The following is a 25,914-nucleotide window of genomic DNA, read 5'->3' on the forward strand; positions in this document are numbered from 1 at the left end:
GTGTTATTCAACTAAGATTGGAGTTATCGCTATCTCATCAAACTAAGTTACAGAGATCACACTTTCAATGCTTAGATTGGAGAGACAGAACAGTAATGCTGTGTGTGTGGGGGGGGGGATTTTCTTGACACTAGCAAGGTGTACCTAATAAAGTGGCTAGTGAGTGTAAAAGGAATCTACAGGAGAGTGAGCAGCAACATATTTGGTCAGCATTTGGGTTAAGATACACTTAAAGAGATATTTAATAATTCTAACAACACACTCACCCTGCTGATACCTTCGGACTTCTTGTCCGTTTTTTCTTCACTTGGTGTATCGTCATTGGCCACAGCCTTAAAGTCATCCAGCTCCTGGGACCCAGCCGGAGACATCATGTCTAAGTCGGCTTCAGTCTGAGAACCTTCTTCCGGAAGCACGGAGGACTCTGGAAACAGAAGAGGTCCATCACTAATAGCATGCAGAGCATCTCCTAGCCTGAAGAATTCTGGGGTGATACGAACAACCTGGAGGGTAAGGAATAGCGGGAATGCTGCCTATACCAGCTAATCCATTCTCCTCCTCGTTTATCAATCTAAAAGCAACAGGCAGCATTTGACCCAATGTAGGAGCGATTACAGATACTTATTCCCTCCGTCTTTATTACTTCTGACCAGTTTAATATTTTTACACTTTCATGTTCTAAATTCATGCAAACCTCATGCCGTGCGTGTAAACCAGAGGCGAGTATCACATGAGCCACTTTAGAAAATAGAATTAAGGGCTCATGCACACGGGGCTTAAAACAATGACGCTTTTACAGGTGTTCAGCAATCGTTTTGTCAGCCTGTAAAAGTACCTTTATGTCCGCCTATGTGTCCACACACAGGCCTTTACAGGAGTATTTGAAGAGGAGCGTTTACAGGCTGAAAAAGAAAAAAGAAAAAACAAAAAAACAATCTGCCAAAGGAGCGTCCTGAGAGGAGCAGAAAAAAACATGCGCACACGGGTAAATTTATTCCAGAATGATTAGTATGCATTTACACACAAACTCACATACATATTGCAACATTAGACGTATTTTCTGCTAAATTCTAGCAGAAAAAATGCTGTTTATTTTCACAATCCAGTGTGCATGATGCTTAAAGAAGATGGTTCAGAAACGGTTTTCTTTTTATAATAAGGGAAAAAGCTATATGCAAACTATAGCAACCCAAAGCAAATTATTCTGCTTTAAATAAAATAAATCCTGGTTGGTGTAGGTTACTACAATGCAGGGCCAGGACAAGGCGTGGGCGGAAAGGACGGCCGCCCTGGGAGGGTGCAATGGCTTGCTATAGGGATAGAGGTGCCTTCCTTTTGTTTGACAGTAGCAGCGATTTTGACAAGCGAATTACTGAATAAATATATATATATATATATATATATATATATATATATATATATATAGTTTAATTTTTTTTATTATATCCATCCCCAGACCAACACAATCTTCTTAAAGCTAAATGTTATCTCCTCGATTTGAAGAGATCTCCTTTATCTTTTTGCTGTAGAAAAGGAATTTAAAGGAAATCTTCCCAATGCCACCCTGACAGCACCATGCAGCATGAAGAAAAAAAAACAAAAAACCTGACAAAGGTCTTTTAATTTCAATTCAGTCCAAAATGGATATCAATTAGTCTCCATTATACATATCTATGTATCCAGCACAATCTAAGAACCAGACAAAATTCAGGTGGCCTTGATGACCATGACCAACATCCTTCAATATTAAAATCGAAGAGGCCGTGCAGAAAATGTTTTGTCGAAAAGCAGTTGCATCCAATCCACTGTCAGGTGATGGCTGTCAGAATTCAATAACCATCAGGAGAGGTGGAGGAAACGTTAGAAAGAAATACAGGCATACCTCGGTTTACGAATTTAATTTGTCCCACAGGACTTTTCATATTGCGAAAAATTTGGAAACTGAAATGCGGTTTCCCATAGGAATGCATTGAAAAACAATCTGATCTGTTCAAAGCTCTTTATAAAGTGCACATTAAAAGGCATAGTACTGTACAGGGACATGATTAAAGAAAAAAAAATAAAAATTGTAAATGCCTTGAAAACCAATGAATTGGTTCATTCGTATTGCAAAAAAAATTTGTAAACCAAGCCATTATTTTCAATGGATTTTCATTCGTAAACCGAAAATTGCGTTAACCGAGGCGTTCGCAAACCGATGCATGTATAGGCAAATTGTGTATGTAGCTGGCATTCAGCTTTAATTACAATAGAAACCTGTCACTGCATGTATTGTCATGAGCAATGCTAAAAATGAGAAACAAACCCAATACTTCCCCATTAAATAATCACATCTAAGAAAGGTCTCCTCCTGGGAAGGTTATCCACAAGACCTTGGGGCATCTGTGGGAATATGTACCCATTCAGGAAATACAGCATTTGTGAGGTCTGGTACTGATGTTGGATGAGAAGACCTGACTTGCAATTGGTATTCTAAATCATCCAAAAAGTGTTCAGTAGGACCGAGAGGCAGGTTCTGTTCCTCCAGACCAGGGGTCTTCAAACTTTTTAAACAAAGGGCTAGTTTACGGTGCTTCAGACTTTGGGGGTGGGGGATCTGTGGCCAGTGGGAGTAGAGAATGTCCTGGCATCATTGAATAAGCAATGTCCCATCTTTTGTATTAGCAGAAATATTAGTGCCCCATTGTTGGCATCTGTGGGAGGAATAGTGCCCCACCGTTGGTGTCAATGCAGAAATTATTACCCAATTCTTGGTATCAGTGGGAGGAATAGTGCCCCAAGAGCTGGAAAAAGGTATGCAAAGAGCCGCAGTTTGGAGACCATTTCTCCAGACCAAACTCATCAAACCATGTGTTTATGGAGCTGGCTTTGTACATAAGGGTACAGTCATGCTAAAACAGAAAATAGTCTTCCGAAAACTGTTCCTGCAATGTTGGAATGTGCAAAAATGTCTTTGTATGCTGTAGCACTTAGGCCCCATGTACACGGGATGTTTCTCAACGATGGAAACTGACTGCTGGAAAACGGAGGTTAAAAAATGTCTGTTTAGCCGCGCTTGCATACCGCGTTTATGTGCGTTTGCGTTTAGAAGAGTTTTTTTAAAGATAAGCACAGGAGAACCTCCCAAATGCCCAGAATGCACTGAAAAGTGGTAAATTATGAACGATTTCAGACTGTTTCAGAGAAATAGAGAGAGCAGAAGCAGAGACAGCAGTATGTGCTGAGATTAGTTTAGGCATGAGTTGCTCATTAACATTTCTTTTGTTTCCAAGGGTGGGAAAGGTGTCTGGTGGAGGGAGTCATTAAGGTCACCTGGCAGGGGTCTTCATGAGGAATTTGAGGTGTGAATGGTCATTAACATATCTATTGTTTCCAAGGGTGGGAGAGGTCTGAGGTGTGAATTGGTCATTACAATGTGTGACAAGCTTGGTGGAAACATCCTGTGTTCAGTGTTTTGTCCATCTGAGCACCTTGAAAACTCATTTTATGCATTTTTCATGATGAAAAAAAGACTCTGGACAGCATTGGGAACTGGAAGAGTTAAAAAATATTTCACCGCAAGCGCTTATAAACGTGATTTGCTACGTTTACAAGAGTTTTGTGTTTGAAACGCTGATAAAAATGACGTCTGAACACGTCATTCAAAAAAAAAAAAAAAACAACTGTAAACTCAACTGCCTGTAAATGACTGTAAACGAAGATGTGTACATGGACACATAGGAAAACATTAGGGAGAGTTCAGGGGCTGCTGAGAAAAATGCTGAACAGATCCTAAACGTGAGTTTAGCAACTGCAGTGTAACAGGGCTTACATTTGAAACACCTGAACATAGTCATTTGGAGGGGTATCCACATACTCTGGGCCACACAGGTAGCAGTGATGGTCAGGCTTTTGGAAACCAAGTGTACCACACATGAAACAACCACATGGAAAGCCAACCATACGTTCCAACCAACCCAATAATCTTCACACAGACGTAAAATAAAAAGTGATCGTAAAAATACCCACCCATGCTCTGCTATTTTCTGGAAACACAATTAGAATGATATGAGGTGAATAGAATGATGTGTGCATGGCACCTTCAGCCATACAAAGCCTGATCAGTGAATCCAGAGATACACGCATGGCTTGTGACAGTCAAGAGGGGTTAATGTTAAAACGATGACAAAGTAAGCACTTTGATTATCGCTGATTAATGTGGTTATTAAATCATTGCAATCTACAAAACTGAAGCTTCCATGGAGCACAGAGATGATTCCAGCACAGTTAGACAAGTCAGCATGCACTTTCAGTTTGGTTCTACAAAAGCTGTACTAACCAATCACATGCACACCTAGAAGCCCATGCCTCAGATAGGTTCTCTTTTTTTTTTTCTTATTAGCAACAAAGCACGCAGCTAAAAAAAACAAAAACAAAAAACCTTTGCAGTATGGCTGCAAAGGTGCCACAGGCTTGTTAATGGGTCAGACATAGTTTTGCGGGGATCCTTTGATCTGTGTAGATGTACCTGCCCAGGATATGCTCCTAAGCAGCTTTCCTTGACCACTGGACGGGGAGATGGGAGAAACAGAGGCCACTGCAATAGGAGAGGAAGAGCCGTTTGCAAGAAAGTACCACATTGTAGAAGAAACACCCCACCAAATCTTTTTTTGTATAAGAAACGATGCCATTTTCTTAATCTCATTATCTTTCTTTAAAACAAAGTTCACACTTATGAAGTTTGCAGTTGATTCATTTTCCCAGTGTGGTTTTTTTTTGGCCAATAGGAAAGTATGACCGCAACGTTCATGTAGTGCAACAACGGGGCAAGCTTTACACTCTCTGGCACTCGAGTCACATCAAAGTAGTGCAGGAACCTGTACATGTTTAAAGTTGCATGTTAGGTTTAGGAGCTAGGGGCTAAGGAGTAGAGCTATGGTTAAGGGCCAGTGTTAAACATTAGGGTAAACGGTAACTGTGATGGGTGGGGGGTCCATGGAACCCAGCTCACTTTGGAGATGTGGGGAGACTTCTGTCTCAGCTCCCCATATCCCTATTATGTGTAAGTCACCCTGTGCCTGTGAGGGGTACAGGGTGATCTGTCCTAATATTGGGGTGGGGGGTTGTTGATTGTTTAATGCCATGTGGTTGCATCCCATTGTTCTATTGTGTGTCTTGCTTGGGAGCAAACTATTATGGGATATATGTGTTTATGGGTACTGGCTTGGTGGGGAATGTTTGCAGCAGCCCTCCCTCCTGATGGGACTGTCTGCTGGTGTGTCTCTTGTTACTAAATGTACATTGCCCTGTGTCATTATGCAGGGAGGGGGGACTGTCCCCTTGAGTGTATATATCTTGTATCTGTGTTAAAATAAACTAGTCTACCTCCTGGTTTACTTCAAGACTGGTGTTCTCTAGTCTTGTATGGTCTGCTGTGGTGTCTGTGGTCGGTGTTCGGACGGGGAAGCGGTATTATAATGGAAGTGCCCAAGTGCAGTTTGGGGTCAGTTCCACTACAGTAACCATTAGGGTTAGCTTTCTATCCCTAACAATAACTGTAACCCTAGACCTTAACCCAAACCCTTAACCCTAACATGCGACTTTGGACACAAAAGGTTCCTGCACTACTTTGATGCGACTTTACACTCTCTGGCACTCAAGTAGCATCAAAGTCGCACTACATGTCATACTTTCCTATTAACCCAAAAAAAAAGAGACTTTGCACACAGCTTCCTACACTACTTTGATGCCACTTTAGCAGTCGCATCAATGTCATACTAATAGAACAAAAAACGGTCATACTTTCACAAAGTCTATTACATGCAAAACACAATCTGATGCAGGAAAAAAAAAAAAAAAAAAGTCCCTGACCCTTTAAAAAAAAAAAAACAGAGGCTCGAAATACACAAATGTGAATTCGATCCATAGGAGAACCATGTTAAATGGACTGTAGTGCGTTTCTGCAAAACACAATACACACTAAAAACGAATAGCTGTGAACCAAGACTTAAGTCCCCCCCCCCTTCCCAAATACCATCTTCACATCCATTGATACTAAGAAAGCCTATGCAGAGGCAGCAATATAAAACAAAAAACTTCCATCAAGAGCTTCCTGTACTTTGATAGGTGGACAACATTTGTGAGTACGGGGACAGACAAGGTTTTGTCTCTAGGTGGTGGTAGGTCTTTAATGGCTCAAATCGCTGGTCAAGTTACCCAAACCGAAACTGGAAGTCATTCTGTGGGCCAAATCCAACCTCAATTTGCCGGAATGTATCTCTAGCCCAATACTGATAAGCCCACAGCTTAAAAACCACCATGAACTAGTGAGTGCTAAAACATTGGTTGGACAAGCACTGGACACTAAATGAAGTCAGAACATGGCTGATTTATGACAGCAGGTCTTGGAAAAGGACTCTTAGGCCTTCAACCAGGAGACTATGACAATATATCAAATAAATATTAGAAAAATTATTTACTGCTGGATTTGCTGTGGATTGGTCTTATTCAAAATCAACCATGAGTTATGGCTGGGGAAAATGTCCTCCCAAAAAGCTTGTAAGTTCTATTATTACTATAGACATGTTGATCAAGATCAGAGGACAATGGGCTTAACAGTCACAATATATCAATGGGCATGACCGGATCAAATCTGGTATGTAAATGGTAACAACATAAATTGTATTAAGTTGCCAATTATACGAGTTCGATTGATTGCCGTTGATGATAAATCCACCAGAATGAGCATTAATTATGCCTGGTCAACCATCTCATTGGGATAGCAGAACGATCCCTTTTCACAATCTGTGAGGGTAGATCTTTTTAGAGGTTTAGGAAAAGCGGTTATGTAAATATAGGTCACATGACCCACACAGTTACTATAAAAATGAGCAGACATGGTCTCAAATGGAGTTTATTGTATGACAGTTCGTATGCATCAGTCTTTGCTGAGGCCCCCCCTACAGCAACTAAAGGCTGTCATTGTGCAGCTACAATTCTCTACTCCAACTATCACCCAAACCGTCCTCTCTGCTCCTCCCACAACCTCCTGCTCTCTAGCTCCCTTGTCTCCAGAACTTCTCCAGAGCCTCCCCCATCCTCTGGAACTCTCTACCCCAATCTATTCAACTATCACCTACTCTGCCCACTTTTAGGCGATCTCTGAAAACCTCTCTTCAGGGAAGCCTATCCTGTCTTCAGCTAATAATTGAATCTTCTATTTCTCCTATCAGTTCCTCCCCCACAGTTATCTTTTGTACCACCAGCCCCTCCCTCTTAGAGCGTAAGCTCCAAGGATCAGGGCCCTCCTAAACCTTTTTGATTGAACTGTATTGTTGCTGTATTGTCTCCCTTTATATTGTAAAGCGCTGAGCAAACTGTTGGCGTGATATAAACCCTGAGCAACAACATGGATCTCATGAATACAATTCTTTGGTGGGAAGCAAAGCTGCTCCCCTTTCACTCAAGTTTGGTGGAGGATGTAGTATGCAACCAACGATCTATGGGTATTGCAGAATTGGCATTCCTACCTTCTGTCAGTAAAAACGCCACTTAACATGCATTATCTGTATGGATGCTGCGACATTACATGGAGAACACAGGGGCCTACTTACCTGTGTTGGATCTCTGCAGTAAGGTGGGCTTGCAGTTGGCAGCGGTCAAGGAGGAGGCAGGCATGGAGAGTGACTTGTAGAGAGCCGTCTCCCTGTGCTCCTTGAATCTCTCTGCTGCCATGAGGGCATTGGATAATTCCTGGAGAGGCATGTTGTTAATATCGGAGGAGAAGGGACTCAGTGGATTCTCCAAACTCATCAGCCAACTGGTATTACCTGGAGGTGAAAAGACGCACTGTTTTACCGTTTGAGTTTGTACAGCATTGTGATGTGATGTAATGCTTTGCAAGACGAAAAACACTCATAACTGTATCTGGTATTAGAGGTTGATATTCTAGTAGACCCAGAGATTTGCCTTTTTCATAGTACTAAGCTTTCAGTTACAAAAGTACGAAGAATCTGGTTTATTGTACTATTTGAATGCAGAAAAGGGACTGATACCCAAGTATTGGAGGAGACAGGAGGTGCCGAGAATAAAAGACTGGGTGGATCAAATATGTAAATTGGAGGAACTTTATCATTTGAATGAAGATAAGATGGAGAGTCACCATACAAGATGGAACAAATGGGAGGAATTCAAAAAGTCAAGGCTAGCCTTAGGGGTTATGGGGGATTAACATAGAATAACATGGAAACATATTTTGTTCTTTTATAGGGAGTACGATCTCCAGAAATGAACAGGAAAATGCAGAGCAGAAGGGGTTAGGGATTGGATGGGGGATGGGTGGTATATAGGTGGGGGGGGTGAGGATGGGTGGTATATAGGTGGGGGGGGGGGTGGGGATGGGTGGTATATAGGTAGGGGAAACGGGGGGGGGGGGGTGGAAGGGATGAAACGATAAATGTTTTGATAATATGCAAAGGTTTTAATGAGTATGTTTCTATAACTTGTTTGTTTATCTAAAAAATAAATATTTAAATTAAAAAAAACAAAAAAAAAACAAAACAAAACTGTATCTGTCCTCTAAATGAGCCAACACACACACACACACACACACACACACACACACACACACACACACACACACACACACACACACAATCTGGATACAAATCAATCAGATCTCTAGCTAAAACCTTGTCCTGGCTGTACTGTAGGGTGGAAAGGGTAAAAGCTGTGTTTGGTTTTAAATTGCTGCCTGTGCATGTGTTGGGGAGGATGGATGGAAGACTGAAAATCCCTCAAATGGGCACAAAATACAACAATAAAAAATGTAGGGAACTGTACTTTTCTTTGAGCCGATATATTTAAGGTTTCTTTTGGTCTACACAAGTTCCCTTTAGGCAGCACATCAGAGGTCCAGAGTAGGTTTTATTAACCACTTCCCATCCAGCCCATGTATATAAACGACCGGACGGAAGTAGTGCAGGGGTGGGTGGCTGTTTATAAACGTCCTCCCCGCTCCCTGCTTGTGCGCACAGAACCGCGATCCGGTGCCTGTGTCTGGAGGAACCTCGGTGTGAGGTCCCGATCATGTGATCACTGATTGGCCAATCAGTGATCACATGAAGAGTAGTAAGCAAGATGTCACTTCTGACATCATTGCTTACTACGTGTGAAATCTGTGAATGATCACAGAGGTCACATGGTACAAGGCTATTCACAACAGCATTGTACCAAGTGACAAGCTGTGACTAATCACAGCTCACTCAGTATTTTTCAATGGCTGCAAGAATGCAGCCAGAGAAGTAGAAATGATTGTTTTTACAGCCTTTATGGGTGTAAAAGCAATCAGTGTATAAAAAAAAAAAAATCATCATCCTCTACAAGTAGTATAGTGTCACTATGGTGACACTGTACTGCTAGGGTGACATAATGTAAAAAAAAAAAATATAAACAAATAAAATAAAAATGTAAAAAAAAAATTTTGAAAAATTTTAATTTTAGGGACAGTAAAAAAAAAAAAAAAAGGAGAGGATCAAAGACAGGATCTTTTCTTTCTGCTCTAGGAGGATGTGAAACCTCTGACCCTCTGTCTGGACAGTGCTGATTGGCCCTGTGCTGTACACATGCACTCTCCCAAGAAGGAAAAAAAAACAAAAAAAAAAACACCCCTCTAGCAATATACACCAAACTGAGCATGTGACCCGGGTTCAGTCTGTATCAGGTGGTCATTTCGACGAGGGGCAGAGAAGACAGGATCAAACAGCCTTTCTACACAATGCAGAGGATTAACCCCTTAGGTTCCACAGTGTATAACAAGCATGCTTTACTGCATATACAGACTGATTTTACTTTTGTGGGTCTAGTAACACTCAATGGAAATCATGCAACAGTCCCCAATGTGTTCAGATACTCACCAGTAGGCCTGCGTACAAGTATTTCTGCCCAGCCTTGGGTCAGCACTGGCACAAAATCAGCCAGTGTGGCTTTCTCCTTCTTGACCTGAGGCCGGCGGGGAATTTTATCTCTGCTTCCTGAGGCGCCACCAGGAGAGGACAGGGATCCACCGTCTGATCCAGCACGTAGGCCGTGACCACCTGAAATATCAAAAATCATTAGAAAACATCTTTATGTAACATGCACAGACAAGCAAAGCTCTTGAAGTTATTCCATCTACAGCATATCAAAGACAGCCATTGTGAGTGCTACAGCAATACTAAGAAGGCGGCATTTGTCATAAGAGGGACGCAGCCATTACTCCCAAACCCAGATGAGTTCCTGTTTTACTAACGTCTGACCCTAGGTTCACATCTGTGCGGGTGGTGCCGCTACGGATCCGCACGAAAATCTGATCAGCCGCACCACCCGCACAGAGAAATGCGGACCCGCGGGCGGGTGCCATTAATTCTAATGGCATGCCGGCCGCACTGGAAACCACAACCGTACTGAGAACCGAGGTTCCCGTGTGGGCTGCGTTTTCCAAAGAAGTGCAGGAACTTCTTCCCTGCGTGCCACGGGCACGGGAGTCCATTCAAATGAATGGGCTCTCATGCCCATGTAAAACGCGGCCCGCACGGCCGCAGAGATGTGAACCGGGGGGATAAAAGTCTAGTATGTATATTAAAGCTTGGTATTCATAGGCATCTTAAGGAGGTGCTTGCTGTCTGTTCATAGCACCTCCTGTCCACCGACTAGATGAGAGGACCTGCATTCTCTTTACACAGCTGTGCTTTACAGACAAATATATTCCCAAACCCAAATCCCGTGCCACATAGGGAATAAGTCCCTGCACTTTTGGAAAACGCAGCTCACGCGGGAACCTCTGTTCCCAGTACGGTTGCAGTTTCCAGTGCGGGCGGCGTGCCATTAGAACCAATGGCACCCGCCCGCGGGTTCGCATTTCTCTGTGCGGGTGGTGCGACTGTACAGATTTGTGTGCAGATCTGCAGCGGCACCACCCGCACAGATGTGAACCTAGCGTTAGGTCTCCTCCCTGTCCTGTGACTATACAGCGAAAGGAGAAATGTCAGACTGATTAGCTCATCTTTCTCCTCCCATCAGCATGTTGCTTGTTAGAATGTGAGCACTGCAGCACAACTGATTAACTCCTTGTCCTGTTTTTCCTCTGTCTGAGCTCTGCTGTACCAGGGATTGAAAGAGGCAGATACCAGGTCAAATTCAACTACTGGCACAGCTTTCATTTAAATATGTTCACCTCCTCCCATGCTCGCCTCTAGGACTTCTCCTATCCTATGGAACTCCCTACCCCAATCTGTCCGGCTGTCTCCTAATCTATCCACCTTTAGACTATCCCTGAAAACCTCTCTTTAAAGAAGTCTATCCTGCTTCTACCTAGTAAACCACCATTTATTTCCTCCATCAGCTCATCCCCCCCACATCTATTACCTTTTGTATCACTCAACCCTTCCTCCTAGATTGTAAGCTCTGATGAGCCGGGCCCTCTGTTTCTTCTTGTACCAAATTGTATTGTAACTGTCATGTCTGCCTTCATTTTGTAAAGCGCTGCGCAAACTGTTAGCGCAATATAAATCCTGTATAATAATAAATTATGCATAAAGGACTACAGAGCTGCATTAATTTGTGCCATCTTTCTTCCTGCAGGTTAATGATACTAGATGCTATATTTGCAGTGGTTCCATGATCTACTTGGCTGGATCTGATTTAAGCCAAGCAGCAAATTTGTTACCAATTCAAGTGACATAATTAGATGTTAGTTCTCTATCCAAGCACATGGCAAAGCTAGCAGTAGCAGCTTTAAGGCTGAACATGGACAGATCCGGTCACAGACAGGTCATGGTGTGCTGAACTCACAAAAGTTCTCCTCTGAACTCTCAATGTCACCATTGTGGAAAGAACGATAACAGGAGAGGAACGCTCTCCCAGGGAAGTGAGCTCACCAGACATGGAGCGGACTCTGTGACGCTGCGTTTGCATACCCGGCTTTCTCGCCTGCAGGTCCATCTTTGGTGGAGCTTCTTTGGTTTGCTCTGTTTGCATAGGTGAGCTTTAGGGCAAAAAGAGAAATGATTCAATTGGCAGAACTTTTGATGAACCCTTTTCTTGAAATTGGCTGGACTCCATATCTTCTGCTTCTCAGTGTTCCATATACTGATATTTTCAACAAAACTGTCAACAGACCAACATGGCTAGCCTTACATGGCTTGAATTTCAGCCGATTCCTGATGAATCGTATGAAATTCAAGTTTTGGGTGGCCCTGTGGGTGCCACCTGGCTCAGCAAACCTGGACTGAAAAATCAAGAGTTGGGTGGAGAGATTCCTCCAATCATGCTGTTTAGTGTGCATATGAAGGGGCTGAAAGAGAGAAACCTAAAAGCCTTACACCAGGCTTCTACTGTCACGTGACCAAATACGAAGCCAAAGGATCAACAGCAGACAGTTGGACAGAGGCTCTAGCTAAACATCCTTCAGGATCCTTCAGCTTAGGACACCTGACCAATGCCTAGGCAGTTGCTCACCTGACCTGTGACCATAAAATTTCAAAATCAGCATTTACTGAAAAGATAGGAAAGTAATGTATTTTAGAGCTTTTTTCAGAATTTAAGTGTTGTCAGGTGTTGCTTATCTTTTTTAGGCCTCTTTCACACGAATGTTCTGATCGGGTCCATCTGCCCACCTGTTTTTCAGGTGGGCCTGACTGGAACCTCCATTCTCCTCTATGATGCGGCAGGGGTAAATGGATATATTTATCCTTTTATACCTGCCCACATCCAATCTCTTCAAAACAGATGGATGGGGATCCGTTCCCCTTCCATCCAGCTGGATAGGATGGCAGTCGGGTGTAAATGGACAAGCTGGTCTGTTTACATCCGACCCCCCATAGAAGACGATAGCGGGCTGTGTCTGTTCTGCATAAGCGGAGCGGACATGGACTGGTCTTCTGCCTGCTCAGCGGGGATCAGCAGAGATAGCCTGCTGAGCTAACAGATTGCTGGCGGAGTCAGCCTCATGTCAAAGGGTCCAAGAAGCATGGAAAATATGCATCCATCGATTCAAATACAAAAGCAGCTACTCCACTAATTTGAGGATATTAACCAGCAACAACTTGTGTTATCACTCTATGATTACTTCAATATCCCCGTCATGTGATGGGCTATTACCTGAATTCCGAATCGCCCTCCTTCGGGGCCTCCCCAGTATCTAACCCTAGAAGTGACCGTGTTCCCCTCCCTACACTAGTTGTCACAGTTATCAGCTTGTTCCCGACAAGCCAGGTCTTCGTTCTTCCACCATCCAGCAGAAACTCTCCAACTGGTGACCTGTAAGAAAAGCAAATATTTAGCTACCGGATATTTATTTAAACCATGTCTAATTTTTGTGATAATAGAGAATAAGGTAGTTTGTATTATTTAAGGGTTTCACCAGCCAGCTGCAATTTTCTTTTAGAGTCAGCTAAACTTCCTATTTAAAAAAAAAAGTTTCCCCTCACGGTTCATCTCCATAGAGAAAAGACCAGACATCCTCCCGTAAAGTTTGGTTGGCAGTCTTAACTTTCTAGTTAATTTAGGTTAGTGAAAACATGTGTCTGGCGGCTAAATTAAAAAATTATTTCTTGTAGTCTTTTTAGCTTTTAGAAATGAGCAGGATCTAAAAACACAAACCTCCTGAATATTTATGAACATGCTAATTTTAGGCAAGAGAAGTCTTGCAAATGGTCTAAAACTGGCCCATCTGTTAGAATTTTGGTCAGCTAAGAAAGTAGAGAACTGCACCTAGTTATGAAGAAATTCAAGAAACTCTCAGTGAGCATTGTATTTCCACAGATCTACAAAAGAGATTTATATTCGGGCCTTTGTCAATGGGATTTTGCTTGTATCAAATGGGTTTTGTATACTCATGTGTCTATGGGAATGCAAAACCTGCATGAATCAGGTCAAATGTCCTTGTCCTCTAAAGTCGAACTGAACTCAGAAGAACCTCAAACTGATGACGTTGACAGAAGTCCAAAGTACATTGATACAAGCCCCAACTCTGCTGTGAGATGCAGCCATACACACTCACCTCTTAGGAACTGCTGTGAAGTTGGAGAACACATATCTGGCCATCATGTCTAGACAGATCTCCGTTAGTTCCAGATGAAGGTTTTTCAGGCTGTCGTCAGCCTGGGCCATAGAGCTTTCATCAGCAGAGCTCAGGCTAGAGCTGGTCACCGAGGGCTGCATTCGACTGCACAAAACAGCAATGATTGTTAGACGAGGGACAAACAACAGGGGTGGTCTGTTGGATCATGACTTATCCACGGCAGAGCAGGAGGTGGCGGTATCTACTACATGGCCTTTAACTAGCCAGATCTGAGGAAATGTCATCTTTTTGTTAACCAGATAAGAAAGGAACATGGTTGCCAACACTGGTGACTTGAATGTACAAGCGCTAAACTCGAACATGCAAGTGTATATCAGAAGAGTTTACTGGTTGCATGGTAAGTTCAGGTCAGTGACTTACTAAGTAACAAAGAAAGGATGGAAATGACAGACCTATGGTTAACAACACTAAGCTACTGTGTCACAGTTAGCCGCAGCATTGCCAGCCTGCCATGCAAGCTCCTTCAGTTGGCTGCTGGGCGGCCTACAGTGAGGCATGATGCCAAAGCATACTGTAAAATAGAGTCAGGGCTTACATACTCTAAAGCAGTGTTTCTCAACCTTTTTTCAGGCAAAGCACCCTTTAAAATTATGAACAGTCTTGAGGCACCCCATTCTAAAACCCATTCTAAAATGAGGTGCCTCCAGACTGTCCATTTTAAAAGGGCACCCCATTTTAAAATGTGAAAAACTATCCTATTAGTTTTATATAAAACGCAACATCCACACATGTAGGACACCCAACATTAGAGGCGATTTATTCTTCCAAAGCAAATACACTTTTTCACATTGGTACTGACTAGTATTCCAATGTTTCTCTTCTCCCTCAGTTTTTCTCCATCACTGAGTTAATGTGACCCCAGGACTGATGGAGAGGGCCAGGGGAGGGTCAAACTAGGATGCGGTGTAGGCAGCAGACATCCTCATCAACTGATGAGGTCATTGGTTGTCAGGATGCCGGCGGCTAGAAGGTCGTAATGGTGCACAATGAAAACCTGTGGCTTTGTGTAACTAAAAGGCAGGCTTGTTCCACCCACTGGCTTGTATACAAGCTTTGGGCAATTTGTAGACATTTTACCAAGGCACCCCTGAAGAAACCTCAAGGCTCCCTGGTTGAGAAAGGCTGCTCTAAGTTTATAGCACAGGGAATGCAAGAGCAGGAGTGGTAACAGTGAATATGCCAAGGTGGACAGGATCAGAGACAAGTACCTTGGCAGGGAGAACTGGTAGCTGAAGTCCATAAAAGGATCAGAAGCCAGCGAGCAATTCCCCTTTTTAGCTAAAATAATTTTGGGTGAATCGACCTATTACTCTGGATTTCTCACGGCAAAAATAAGCCGAGCTTTCAAAGGCCTCCGAAAGGTACCGCAACCTTTAGTCAGTCAGCTCTACTCACTCCCCAAAGTGCATTCCTTTACATATAATAGCGCAAACTGCAAGGCGGGGGTTGCAGGGGCATAAAAGTTTTCTGAATTAGCAAGGGGTACAGAATTAAACTGTGATGGGCAGAGTAGGGAGAGCCTGCAATACCACAAGACTAGGAACATGAAACTCCAGGTTATTGTGATTTTACACATCAGCATACTTACGCTATGACAAGACATACCAGCTGTGTCCATTAAATATATGTCAGATGAATATAGGTTGCGCCTTTAAAGGATAAGTTCAATTAAAAAAAAAAAAAGCACATCTTTTTGCAGGTAAATAAATAAAAAATAAATAAATACAAGAGTCTGTAAAGCATTGCACCCACGATCAGCAAATCATGGGTGCAATGCACGGCTCTTGCAGACTGTCAGTGTAAGCAGTTTGCTCATATGGGCAGGAAGTTGCATGCCAACAAAAAGCATCAATGAACCCAACAGCTCCCAGGTAGTTCATCGAGAACTACACACCGACAGACACAAAGGTTGTTGGGATTTGTAGTTCTCCCATTCACATAACTCTGTGAATGAATGATGCGGTAGTGCAGGTGGAGCCCCGCACAGCTGCATTTTTTTATTTTTTTTTTTTAATAGTGACAGTGAAAGCAGGAAAAAGATCCCCAGCTCACTGTCACTACAGGTGGGGGATTGGGGAAACGCTGCAGCAGTGGGAATACATTACATTTTCCACCCTAAAAATGGGTGGAATATGTAACATGTTCCCCAAGGTGAACTTATCCTTTAAGGTCCAGCACCACTTTCATTATGTTGGATTCTGTTTTCACCAATAATCTTTATGAAGGCTTTGAATAAAGTTTCAAGATTAGAGTTTTATGGTCTAAAAAAACTACCGTATTTTTCGCTCCATAAGACGCACTTTCTTCCCGCCCGAAAAATGGGGGGGAAAGGTCTCTGCTCCTTATGGAGTGAATATGGATCGGCTGGCCCGGTATTCCCCCCGTTGCCACACTGTTAGAATACTGGGCTGGCCGCTCGGCTCTTCTGTGGCAGTGCCAGGCAGGGCCAAAGCTGCTGCCCCTGAAAGCGTCATTCCAGCTGGAAAAAAAAAAAAAAAGTCAAAAACTGTAACTGCTGACTTTTAAAACACAGACACTTACCTGTCCCTCGGCCCTGCAGTGTCCTCACCACTGCTGGTTTCACCGGTCGTCTTCTCTCCCTGGCGCCAGTATCTTTAGTGTGGGAACCCAGCTGTGACAGCTTGCAGCTTCACAGCCGGGAGCCTACTGCACATGCACTACGCTTTGTGAATGGCCCCATAGTCTTCTGGGACCAAAAGACTACGGAAAGGGAGGGAGGACAATTTCCACTTCTGATCGCCTAGGTGATTGCAGCGGAAGTTGGAGTGGGCACCTGTCAAATTCTGGTACCCGCATACTAAATGCCCTCCCAAAAGTTTGTAGTCTCCGGTCAGCTCCCGCAGTACGTGCGCAGTCTCGGGTCAGCTCCCGCAGTACGTGCGCAGTCTCCGGTCACCTCCCGCAGTACGTGCGCAGTCTCCGGTCACCTCCCGCAGTACGTGCGCAGTCTCCGGTCACCTCCCGCAGTACGTGCGCAGTCTCCGGTCACCTCCCGCAGTACGTGCGCAGTCTCCGGTCACCTCCCGCAGTACGTGCGCAGTCTCCGGTCACCTCCCGCAGTACGTGCGCAGTCTCCGGTCACCTCCCGCAGTACGTGCGCAGTCTCCGGTCACCTCCCGCAGTACGTGCGCAGTCTCCGGTCACCTCCCGCAGTACGTGCGCAGTCTCCGGTCACCTCCCGCAGTACGTGCGCAGTCTCCGGTCACCTCCCGCATTACGTGCGCAGTCTCTGGCCATCTAGTGCAGTACGTCCGCAGTCGATTGGGTCAGAATATTTTTTTCTTGTTTTCCTCCTCTAAAACCTAGGTGTGTCTTATGGAGCGAAAAATACGGTAGTTGAAATCACCATTCTCTCCACTAGCGATCCCTTACACAGCAAAGAATTTGTTCAATTTGATCCTCTTGAAACTCCCAGCATAACGAGGGGATTAAAGTCATGATCCACAGACCTGTAACAGGAATCTGAACGTGGCTCTGTCATGCACAAACCATAAAACGACTTACATTAATAATAAATTCCCATTAGAAAAGAGTGCAGTGCAAGCCCAACATGTTCAAATGAAGAGACAATGACCAGAGTCATGTGAATTTAGGAAAGATAAGCAGAGGTTCAGACCAGGTACTACTGTTTTAAATTCTCAAATATTAGGAGGACTGGACTGCAATCTTCTCATAAAAAAAATAAACAGTGTTAAGATCACCTAGGGATTAAACTTGTTGCAGAGGTTTAAGTATTTCAGTCCAACACGTGCACTTTGTGAGTTAGGGGCCTGAAACAGTTCAAGGAGAGCTAGAAGGGTTATGGAATGGGCACTAGTGTCTATGGCTGGCCATGCAAGTCTTTCCCTGGCATGCAACCTCCCCCACTGGGTGCAACGGGCCCAGGTAACCATGCCCGGCCTCTACCTGTACGCAGCACGCTCCGACACACTGATGCTGCGAGAGCGAAAGGCATTCGAGAGGTCTCTCATCTCCTTCACGGGGGACGAGTCACTCAAGCCCGGCTTGGAGGGTTTGGATAGCTTCAAGCTACCCCAAGAGTGCCCCATTGGCAGACAGGGTAAGGGTGCCCACCACCCAAACCATATTCCACACAAGTGGCATAAAAAAATAAAAAAAGTCACCCCACCCACACACAGGATGCCAGTGGAAACCAGTGAAGGGACGTGTAGAATGGGTACAGCAGAAGGCCCGCGAAGATCAGTATTGGGGGTACACCATAGAAAAGGAGAAACAGAAAACAAAAATAAATGCCACACACATGAGAAAGCAAAAAAGGCAACAAAAATTGAGCAAAAAAAGGAAAGCAAATTGCAGCAGCATTGTAAAAAGAACCAGTTGCATTGTGGGGAGATCAAAGAAACCGTCTTAAGGTAGCCACAGACATGCAGATTTTTTGTTTTCTGAAAAAATTAAAATGACTGAAGTACTGAAACACTTATGACACCTAAATTTATGCAGTCTTTCAATCACCTGATGTATATTGGCTACGGTTGGAGAGCTCACAACAAATACGATCCTGTTGTGGCAGCCACTTTTTGAAAATTAGAACAAATTTTTAACACGATGGAAAATCATTACTATCTTCGTCGACAGGTATTGGCATTGGGAGATTAAAGCTGAACTCAAGGTAAACTGCCAAATACACTTTATTTTATATGGGCGCGGTTTTCCCTGTCCAAGGTTCTTAGAAAATTTGTCAATACACTTCTAAGATGTTTTACATCCCTGCCAGAGAGAACAGCCTGGTTGGTGACTTGAATCTTCTCTGCTGCAGTTAGTAATACAATTAGTGTGTACCAATGCAAAGCCTGATATCTGTCAAGGTAAAACCAAATATATTAAATGTCTTATAACACAATGCATGATATAAAGTGTATACTTATAATTGTAATGAGCAGATTGCACAGTGTTAGAACTCATTTCATATAATTGGATTTACCTTGATTTATGTAAAGGATATACCTTAAATTGGTAACACTTGCCACTGCACGTTGAACGATCATCTGTACCAATTATATGTTGTATGCGCTACACTTTGACTGATAGAATTTTCTGAATATCTGGTGTCAAGGTATTGTGCTAGCTGTAACACTACATATTGAGAATTAGCGCAGATTTCCTTTTAGTAAGAGAACTAGGTTACCTACACTTGCGCCCCACTCCCCACACCTTGTGATTGGGCAGTGAAGTCATCTCTCTGCAGATCCCTTCTGTCAGCGTATTCCCTACCAGCAAATATGCACCGCTGCAAACCTGACTGGCGCCAAGCGCTGCCACTACCTTTCAGTCTGTAGTTTACTTTACAAGGTACTAGCCCCGGTTCACATATATGCAGCCGCACGGGCCGCGTTTTGCGTGGGCACGGGAGCCCATTCATTTGAATGGACTCCCGTGCCCCGTGACATGCAGGGAAGAAGTCCCTGCACTTCTTCTGAAAACGCAGCCAGCCCGTTCCCAGTACGGTTGCATTTTCCAGTGCGGGCGGCGTGCCGTTAGAACTAATGGCACCTGCCCGCGGGTCCGTATTCCTCTGTGCTGGTGGTGTGACTACACAGATCCGCAGCGGCACCACCCGCACATATGTGAACCAAGCCTTACAGGCTGATAAAGGTACTTGCATTTATAAATACATTTCATTATTTTTTTATTACATCTGTGTTACAATTTTTCCTTGTTATAAGCAAATACTGTGTACATGTAAGAGGCATGTGTAAACTTGAATTTTGGTGTGCTTTGTGTATTTCCTGCAAAGCTGTGCAGCAATCAGGGGCGGACTGACCATTTGGAAACCCGGGCACTGCCCAAGGGCCCAGGGTCAGTAGGGGGCCCCATGAGATGCCCCTGGTACCTTTTTCATAGGCTTTTTTGAGTTTGGGCAAGGACACAGGGGCCCCATGATCCCCTATTGCCTATGATCCCCTATTGCCCGGGGGCCCCATGAGTTGCCAGTCCCGGGCACTGCCCGAGGTCAATAGGGGGCCCCAAGAGATGCCCCTGGTACCTTTTTCATAGGCTTTTTTGAGTTTGGGCAAGAACACAGGGGCCCCATGATCCCCTATTGCCCAGGGGCCCCCATGAGTTGTCAGTCCGCCCCTGGCAGCAATCCAGTGTGAAACTTTACCTTTGTGCAGGAGATTCCTGTAATAAAGACCGGTCACTGTTGCTCTCTCCCCTGGTCTCGTCTCCACCCCCTCCTGTAATTCTTTGCAGGCAGTTTATAGTGCGTGGCATTTGCTGGATCCCTCTCTCTCTGCTCTCTAAACAGGCTATGTACAGCAGAGAGATATCACTGCTACATTTACAAGATAAAGCAGTTTTAGATTCTTTCATGTAACTGAGGAATATATTCTTGTGCCTGGAGTTCAGCTTTAAATCAAGCCTGTCCAATATGCCCAAACCTGCTGTATGAATCAACCAATACGTGGCTATCTCTAATAAAAAAACAAAAAAAATAGTACACGCATTCAAATGAATGTGCCAATTGAAGGGCATTTGCATCACATGCATATGAGGCAGGTTGGACCAAGTTTCTAGTATACCCCAGAACACAAATGTTTCTTTCTGAAGTCAGGTAAAAATTCCAGGATGTTTCCACATTTGGGATATCTACTCCATCAACCACTTAGTAGTAGTCAGTTAAAGTTGGCTGCCCTTAGCGATAGCCAAATTAATCACATGGACCTGTAGCAGCTGAGGACATCTGCCCTGGGTCAATCAAGAGGGTTGATGGTACAGTCCTCATCCAAAGACCCGACCGAGGGCCAAATCTCAGTCATCTGCTTCAAAATGCTTTAATGACATTGCTCAGCTGTTAGTGCCCCACTAGGCAGGGACTAGGGGCCAAGTACTACTACTAGAGTACTACTATAAGGATGATGGAAAAATGCCCCAATGAGGATACCCCCATTTTCAGAGGAAAGGCATTAAAATAAATAATTTGAACCAACATTGTGCTGGACTAATTATTAGACCAGTCCCAGCAATAAACATGTGAAATGTGGCAAAATTAAAACCAAGAAACTCCACCTGTGAATAGACCAGAGACATCATCGTGGTTCTACTGGACAAAACCAAGTTCTTTACAAAAAGGTGAGCCAAGTTCAGTGGTGGATGTATGTAGGCAACGGGCACAGCATATTCCGATGTATTTAGAATTTATTTCCAGTGGTTAGGAATGTATCAGGAAGGCTGTTCTTGTATGCCTGTAGTCTTCCTTGGTGGTAGTGTACATATACCCCAACAATGGACATCTCTTCTGTGGCTCCCTTTTGGTTTGTAAAATATACCAATACAAGTGTTTTGTTATATCTGATAATAGAAAACCCTTGCTGATCCTACCCAAAATCCAGCAATCTTGTGCTCTAGACCGCTTGAGATGAGACTGCAACCAGTTCTTCGCTTGGACTAAACAACCCTCCCAATATAGTGGAGATAAGAGGAGATGTTCTATAGTTTAGCAAAAGCCAAATGAGCAGGGCTGACACCATTCCTTGTGATTTTAGTCTAGAAAGGGCATGCAGTTCTCAAATGTCAACAGGGAACTAGGAGCCAAGTGCATTTCTGCCAAGATAAACATGTACATCTGTACTAGCAGTGTCTTTAAAAAGGGAATATGGGGAAATATGTATTTATTGCAAACATTGACTGCATACATTTAAAAAAATTTGCTTTGATATACACTTAAAATTAGGCTTTTGGTGGGCTGATTATTTAAAGTCACAGGGTAGATAACTAGGGTGGATTAGCAACTTCCTATAGGCTTTGGACTTCAGAGGTGGCGTTTACGTAACAGTTCCCAACTCCGCCCACCTGCCATGGGTATTAGAAAGGCCAGATCTGGGAAAATACAAATAGCAATGGCATTCTGTGATAAATTATACTCGTGAGCCAAAACAAGATGCTTCCCTTAACGTGATATGTATTAACTTTAAACCATAGATTTACTACTGGTGCTTCAGCACTATACACATAGCTCATGAACTGTGTTGAAAACTAAACCATAAATAATGATATGTATCTAGATATACATATAAGTGCCGCGCTCCATATTAATAACAAAAACTATATATATTAAATGATAGTGATAATAATAACGTGAAAACACAGTGCTACAAACAAGTGCAACATAAACATGAAGTGTGTAAAGATGTGATTCTGCCAATATGTATAACAGTCCTCTTTACACTTCTATAAACGTTCCAGTGATAGGTGAAATATATAGTGCCACACTCCTGTGCTCTGTGGATAGGTGTGCGCTCACCTCCTTGTCAGCCAGACAAGCTGACTAAACACACTTTTTGTCCTCACTGGACAAGGTGGGAATCTTTGCTTTATCTGCGTGTCTCCATCCAATGCTGGGTTGCCTAATTGCCACCAGAGGTCTCCCTCCTTCCACACTAGGACCTCAATGGATTTCTTATGGGGATGGTAAAGATGGTAATTCTCCTCTCAATTGCACCATGTAAGAAATAAGAAACCACAAATGGTGCCTTATCCTTATCCTGGGGAGGGGCTCTGACGTCACGACGCCGCGGTGGACGAGCGGCGCCAGCTACACAGGACTGACAGACACGCCAGCTGATTACTGAACTGATGGAATAAAATGTGAGTGGCGTTTCCTTTACAATAAACGGGCTCTGGCCACACAAAGGATAAGGCACCATTTGTGGTTTCTTATTTCTTACATGGTGCAATTGAGAGGAGAATTACCATCTTTACCATCCCCATAAGAAATCCATTGAGGTCCTAGTGTGGAAGGAGGGAGACCTCTGGTGGCAATTAGGCAACCCAGCATTGGATGGAGACACGCAGATAAAGCAAAGATTCCCACCTTGTCCAGTGAGGACAAAAAGTGTGTTTAGTCAGCTTGTCTGGCTGACAAGGAGGTGAGCGCACACCTATCCACAGAGCACAGGAGTGTGGCACTATATATTTCACCTATCACTGGAACGTTTATAGAAGTGTAAAGAGGACTGTTATGCATATTGGCAGAATCACATCTTTACACACTTCATGTTTATGTTGCACTTGTTTGTAGCACTGTGTTTTCACGTTATTATTATCACTATCATTTAATATATATAGTTTTTGTTATTAATATGGAGCGCGGCACGTATATGTATATCTAGATACATATCATTATTTATGGTTTAGCAATGGCATTCTGTTGCTGGGTTTATCAAAATATCCCAAAGTCAGCAGGTCCATTAATCCTCCAGAACAGCTTTAGGCCACTAGACAAAGCAAATCAAAGGTTGTTGGGATAAAGAAATGTTAGAAGACCATGGAGTCAAAGAAATGTGAGGTTGACGTGTACTTTAAGGACTATGAACCCAAAATTTCATGTTCTTGATATGTGCCTGCTGTACTGTGTACTTGCATAGCAATATATCCTGTTATTTGTATTGATTCCTTTGTGCGAAATGCCTGGTGTTCCTGTCAGTCCCTCTGCTTTCTCATTAAAAACTGACCACACTGGACATAACAGCAAATCCTTTCCAGTGTGGTCAGTTTTCTGCTCTCTAATGATCAAACATGTCCTGACACCCCCTTCCCCTACACTGGGAAGATCAGTGTGCTGCTGTTTCTCTCCCCCGCCCCAACTTTTGTGCGCAGAGGTCATGAGCAAAAAAAAAAAAAGGAAAAAAGTATTTAGTTTTCATATCTATACACAGATGTTTTGCCTTTTATTTCCATTGTAAACTGAAAAAGGGTTGTTCTACAAGGTGATGGTTCACATATACTTTAACACCCCGGTCACATCTGGTGCACCTTGGCATGCGATTTGCATGACATGCGACTTGCAAATCGTATGCCAAGTTGCACCTTATTGTCCGCTATTAGAGCGGTCAAATCAGTGCGGTTCCGACTTGGCCGAATCCGCACCGATTTCTAAAGTAGTACATATACGACTTTTGGTGTGATTTGCATAGAGATCTGTGTCAGATGTCTTGCAAATAGTACCTGAAAGCGGCAGCTCACCAGACTTTGAAATCGTGCGACTTCACTGTAAGTCGCACGATTTTAAAGTCGTGCTCGATGTCCCCGGGGGGGGGGTAGGTTACGGGGGTAAAGCATCAATCTGCACCCAACAATTCAAGGCAAACTCCATTTAGAAAGAAGACATATAGGAAGGTGGTTTAGGAATTGATATGAATGACAGTGGCCATCGTTCAGCCCTGAAGACTGGTGGCACCCAGTGGCAGAAAGGAATTACTGCAATGGCGGGGGTATGTGGGGAGCAGCTTTGGACTGAAGTGGGGGGGGGGGGGGGGTGGGGGTGGTACTGCAGTAAAAACTACTTTTTTATTTTTACTTCTGCTGAGCGGCTTTGTTTTTAATCTAATTCAGCACTCCTGTGTCCACCCACGTGTGTCAAATTTCTTTTTTTTATGATTCCACCAGAAAGACCAGCGGATATGGCTGAATTCCAATCACATAGTACTTGTCACAAAGCAGCACCACGATGATGTCACTCAAAGGGAAGGCACAAGGATGGAACATACCTGTTTACTACATAAAGGATCTCCCTAAAAGCAGGCACTGCATGTCAGTATGGTTTAATTACAAATAACCGTCACAGATGTAACATGTTAAACACATACTGAGCAGAAAATGATTACAATGAAGAGCATTGAGGAGGAACACAGAGGGAATGAACAGAAGGTTAATGCAAAGAAAAAAAAAGGGGGGAAAAAAAATGAAAACAATTTCTAAGAAAAATAGATTTTATAGAATGTTCTAAGCAGGTAGTTGACATTTAAATGTCAGTAAGCTCAGCAACAAATTTACTGACAGAATGACATTTAAATCTCCATTAAGGGAAAACAATGGGTTCCTGTGTAACTCACTCCAAGAGGAAAACGAGAAGGGAACAAAAATGTAAAGGGAAACTCTAGTATCTTTTACAGAATGTACATCTTTTTTGTGATAAATGCAACACTGAGCTGAAAATATTTGGTCACTTTCACAATTTTTACTTGGTGGTTGTTTCACATTTGAAATATTCGATTTTATGTAGAGATCTGTAATGGCAGCAAATGAAATGGCACCTTTGAAATACAGGCTTAAAAAAAAAAAAAAAAATGTAGTTAGTAGTAGGTAGATTTTAGTCTTGCCTTTTTCTTTTTAATTATTAAAAGGTGAATATTCATTTCAAGTGGAATTCCAGGCAAAACCTAGTTTTAAACATGTTCCCTCCCCCCTCCTAACACTTATGCTGACTAACCTGTGCAAGAAGGATGTATATACTTACCTATTTTCAGCCTGCTCTAGTCACGTGATCTGGCTCCCCTGTGCCAGTCAACAGTGGCTACAGGGGAGAGGAGGGACCACAGACAACAAATGGACAATTAGGAGGCTATGGGTGACGTCACCACTCCAAGGCATTCAGAGCCATTGCCGAGTGCCCTTACCTTTCCCCTGCAGCCACCGCTGATGACCAGACCGGAGCAGAGTGGGCCAAAATTAGGTAAGTATACAGATCTTTCTTATACCAGTTAGTTAGCATAGGAAGAAGTAGCAGCATTTTGGTTTTTTAAACCAATTCGGTTTATCCTGGATTTCTACTTTAAGTGCACCTAAACCCAAAATAAATCGTAATAATGTGCAGCATACCAGTCCTTGGATGTGGTAGCCAAGTTTGTTTTTGTTTTTTTTTTTTAGACTTCTCTTCCCTTATTTTCACCTGGTGATCCTGCCAGTAATAGTTCCTGTCATAGGTCAACAATGCTCACTCACTGTAGTGAGTCACAGGCAGCGTTGTCACCCTGGGCAGCTCTCCTAATTTGGGC

General features: G+C 43.4%; 1 protein-coding gene across 5 annotated transcripts in view; it reads right to left on the bottom strand.

The window, feature by feature from the left end:
- TSC2 (TSC complex subunit 2) overlaps positions 1 to 25,914 on the bottom strand; it is a 102,471-nt gene that overhangs the window by 20,313 nt on the left and 56,244 nt on the right. Inside the window, exons 26-33 of one of the 5 annotated variants that reach the window (XM_089686814.1) lie at positions 18,026 to 18,148; positions 14,018 to 14,182; positions 13,117 to 13,275; positions 11,934 to 12,001; positions 9,894 to 10,073; positions 7,593 to 7,808; positions 4,508 to 4,576; positions 267 to 424 (exon numbers count right to left, since the gene is read on the bottom strand). In XM_089686814.1, coding sequence (XP_089542940.1) covers positions 267 to 424; positions 4,508 to 4,576; positions 7,593 to 7,808; positions 9,894 to 10,073; positions 11,934 to 12,001; positions 13,117 to 13,275; positions 14,018 to 14,182; positions 18,026 to 18,148 — 1,138 coding nt within the window. Of the gene's footprint in view, positions 1 to 266; positions 425 to 4,507; positions 4,577 to 7,592; positions 7,809 to 9,893; positions 10,074 to 11,894; positions 12,002 to 13,116; positions 13,276 to 14,017; positions 14,183 to 18,025; positions 18,149 to 25,914 lie in introns of all 5 variants that reach the window. The other 4 variants (XM_089686813.1, XM_089686816.1, XM_089686815.1 and 1 more) reach the window with 4 other exon arrangements.

This window comes from Staurois parvus, unplaced genomic scaffold, assembly GCF_062004578.1.
Source record: "Staurois parvus isolate SC_StPar_1 unplaced genomic scaffold, SC_StPar_1.0 ptg000412l, whole genome shotgun sequence".
NCBI lineage: Eukaryota > Metazoa > Chordata > Amphibia > Anura > Ranidae > Staurois > Staurois parvus.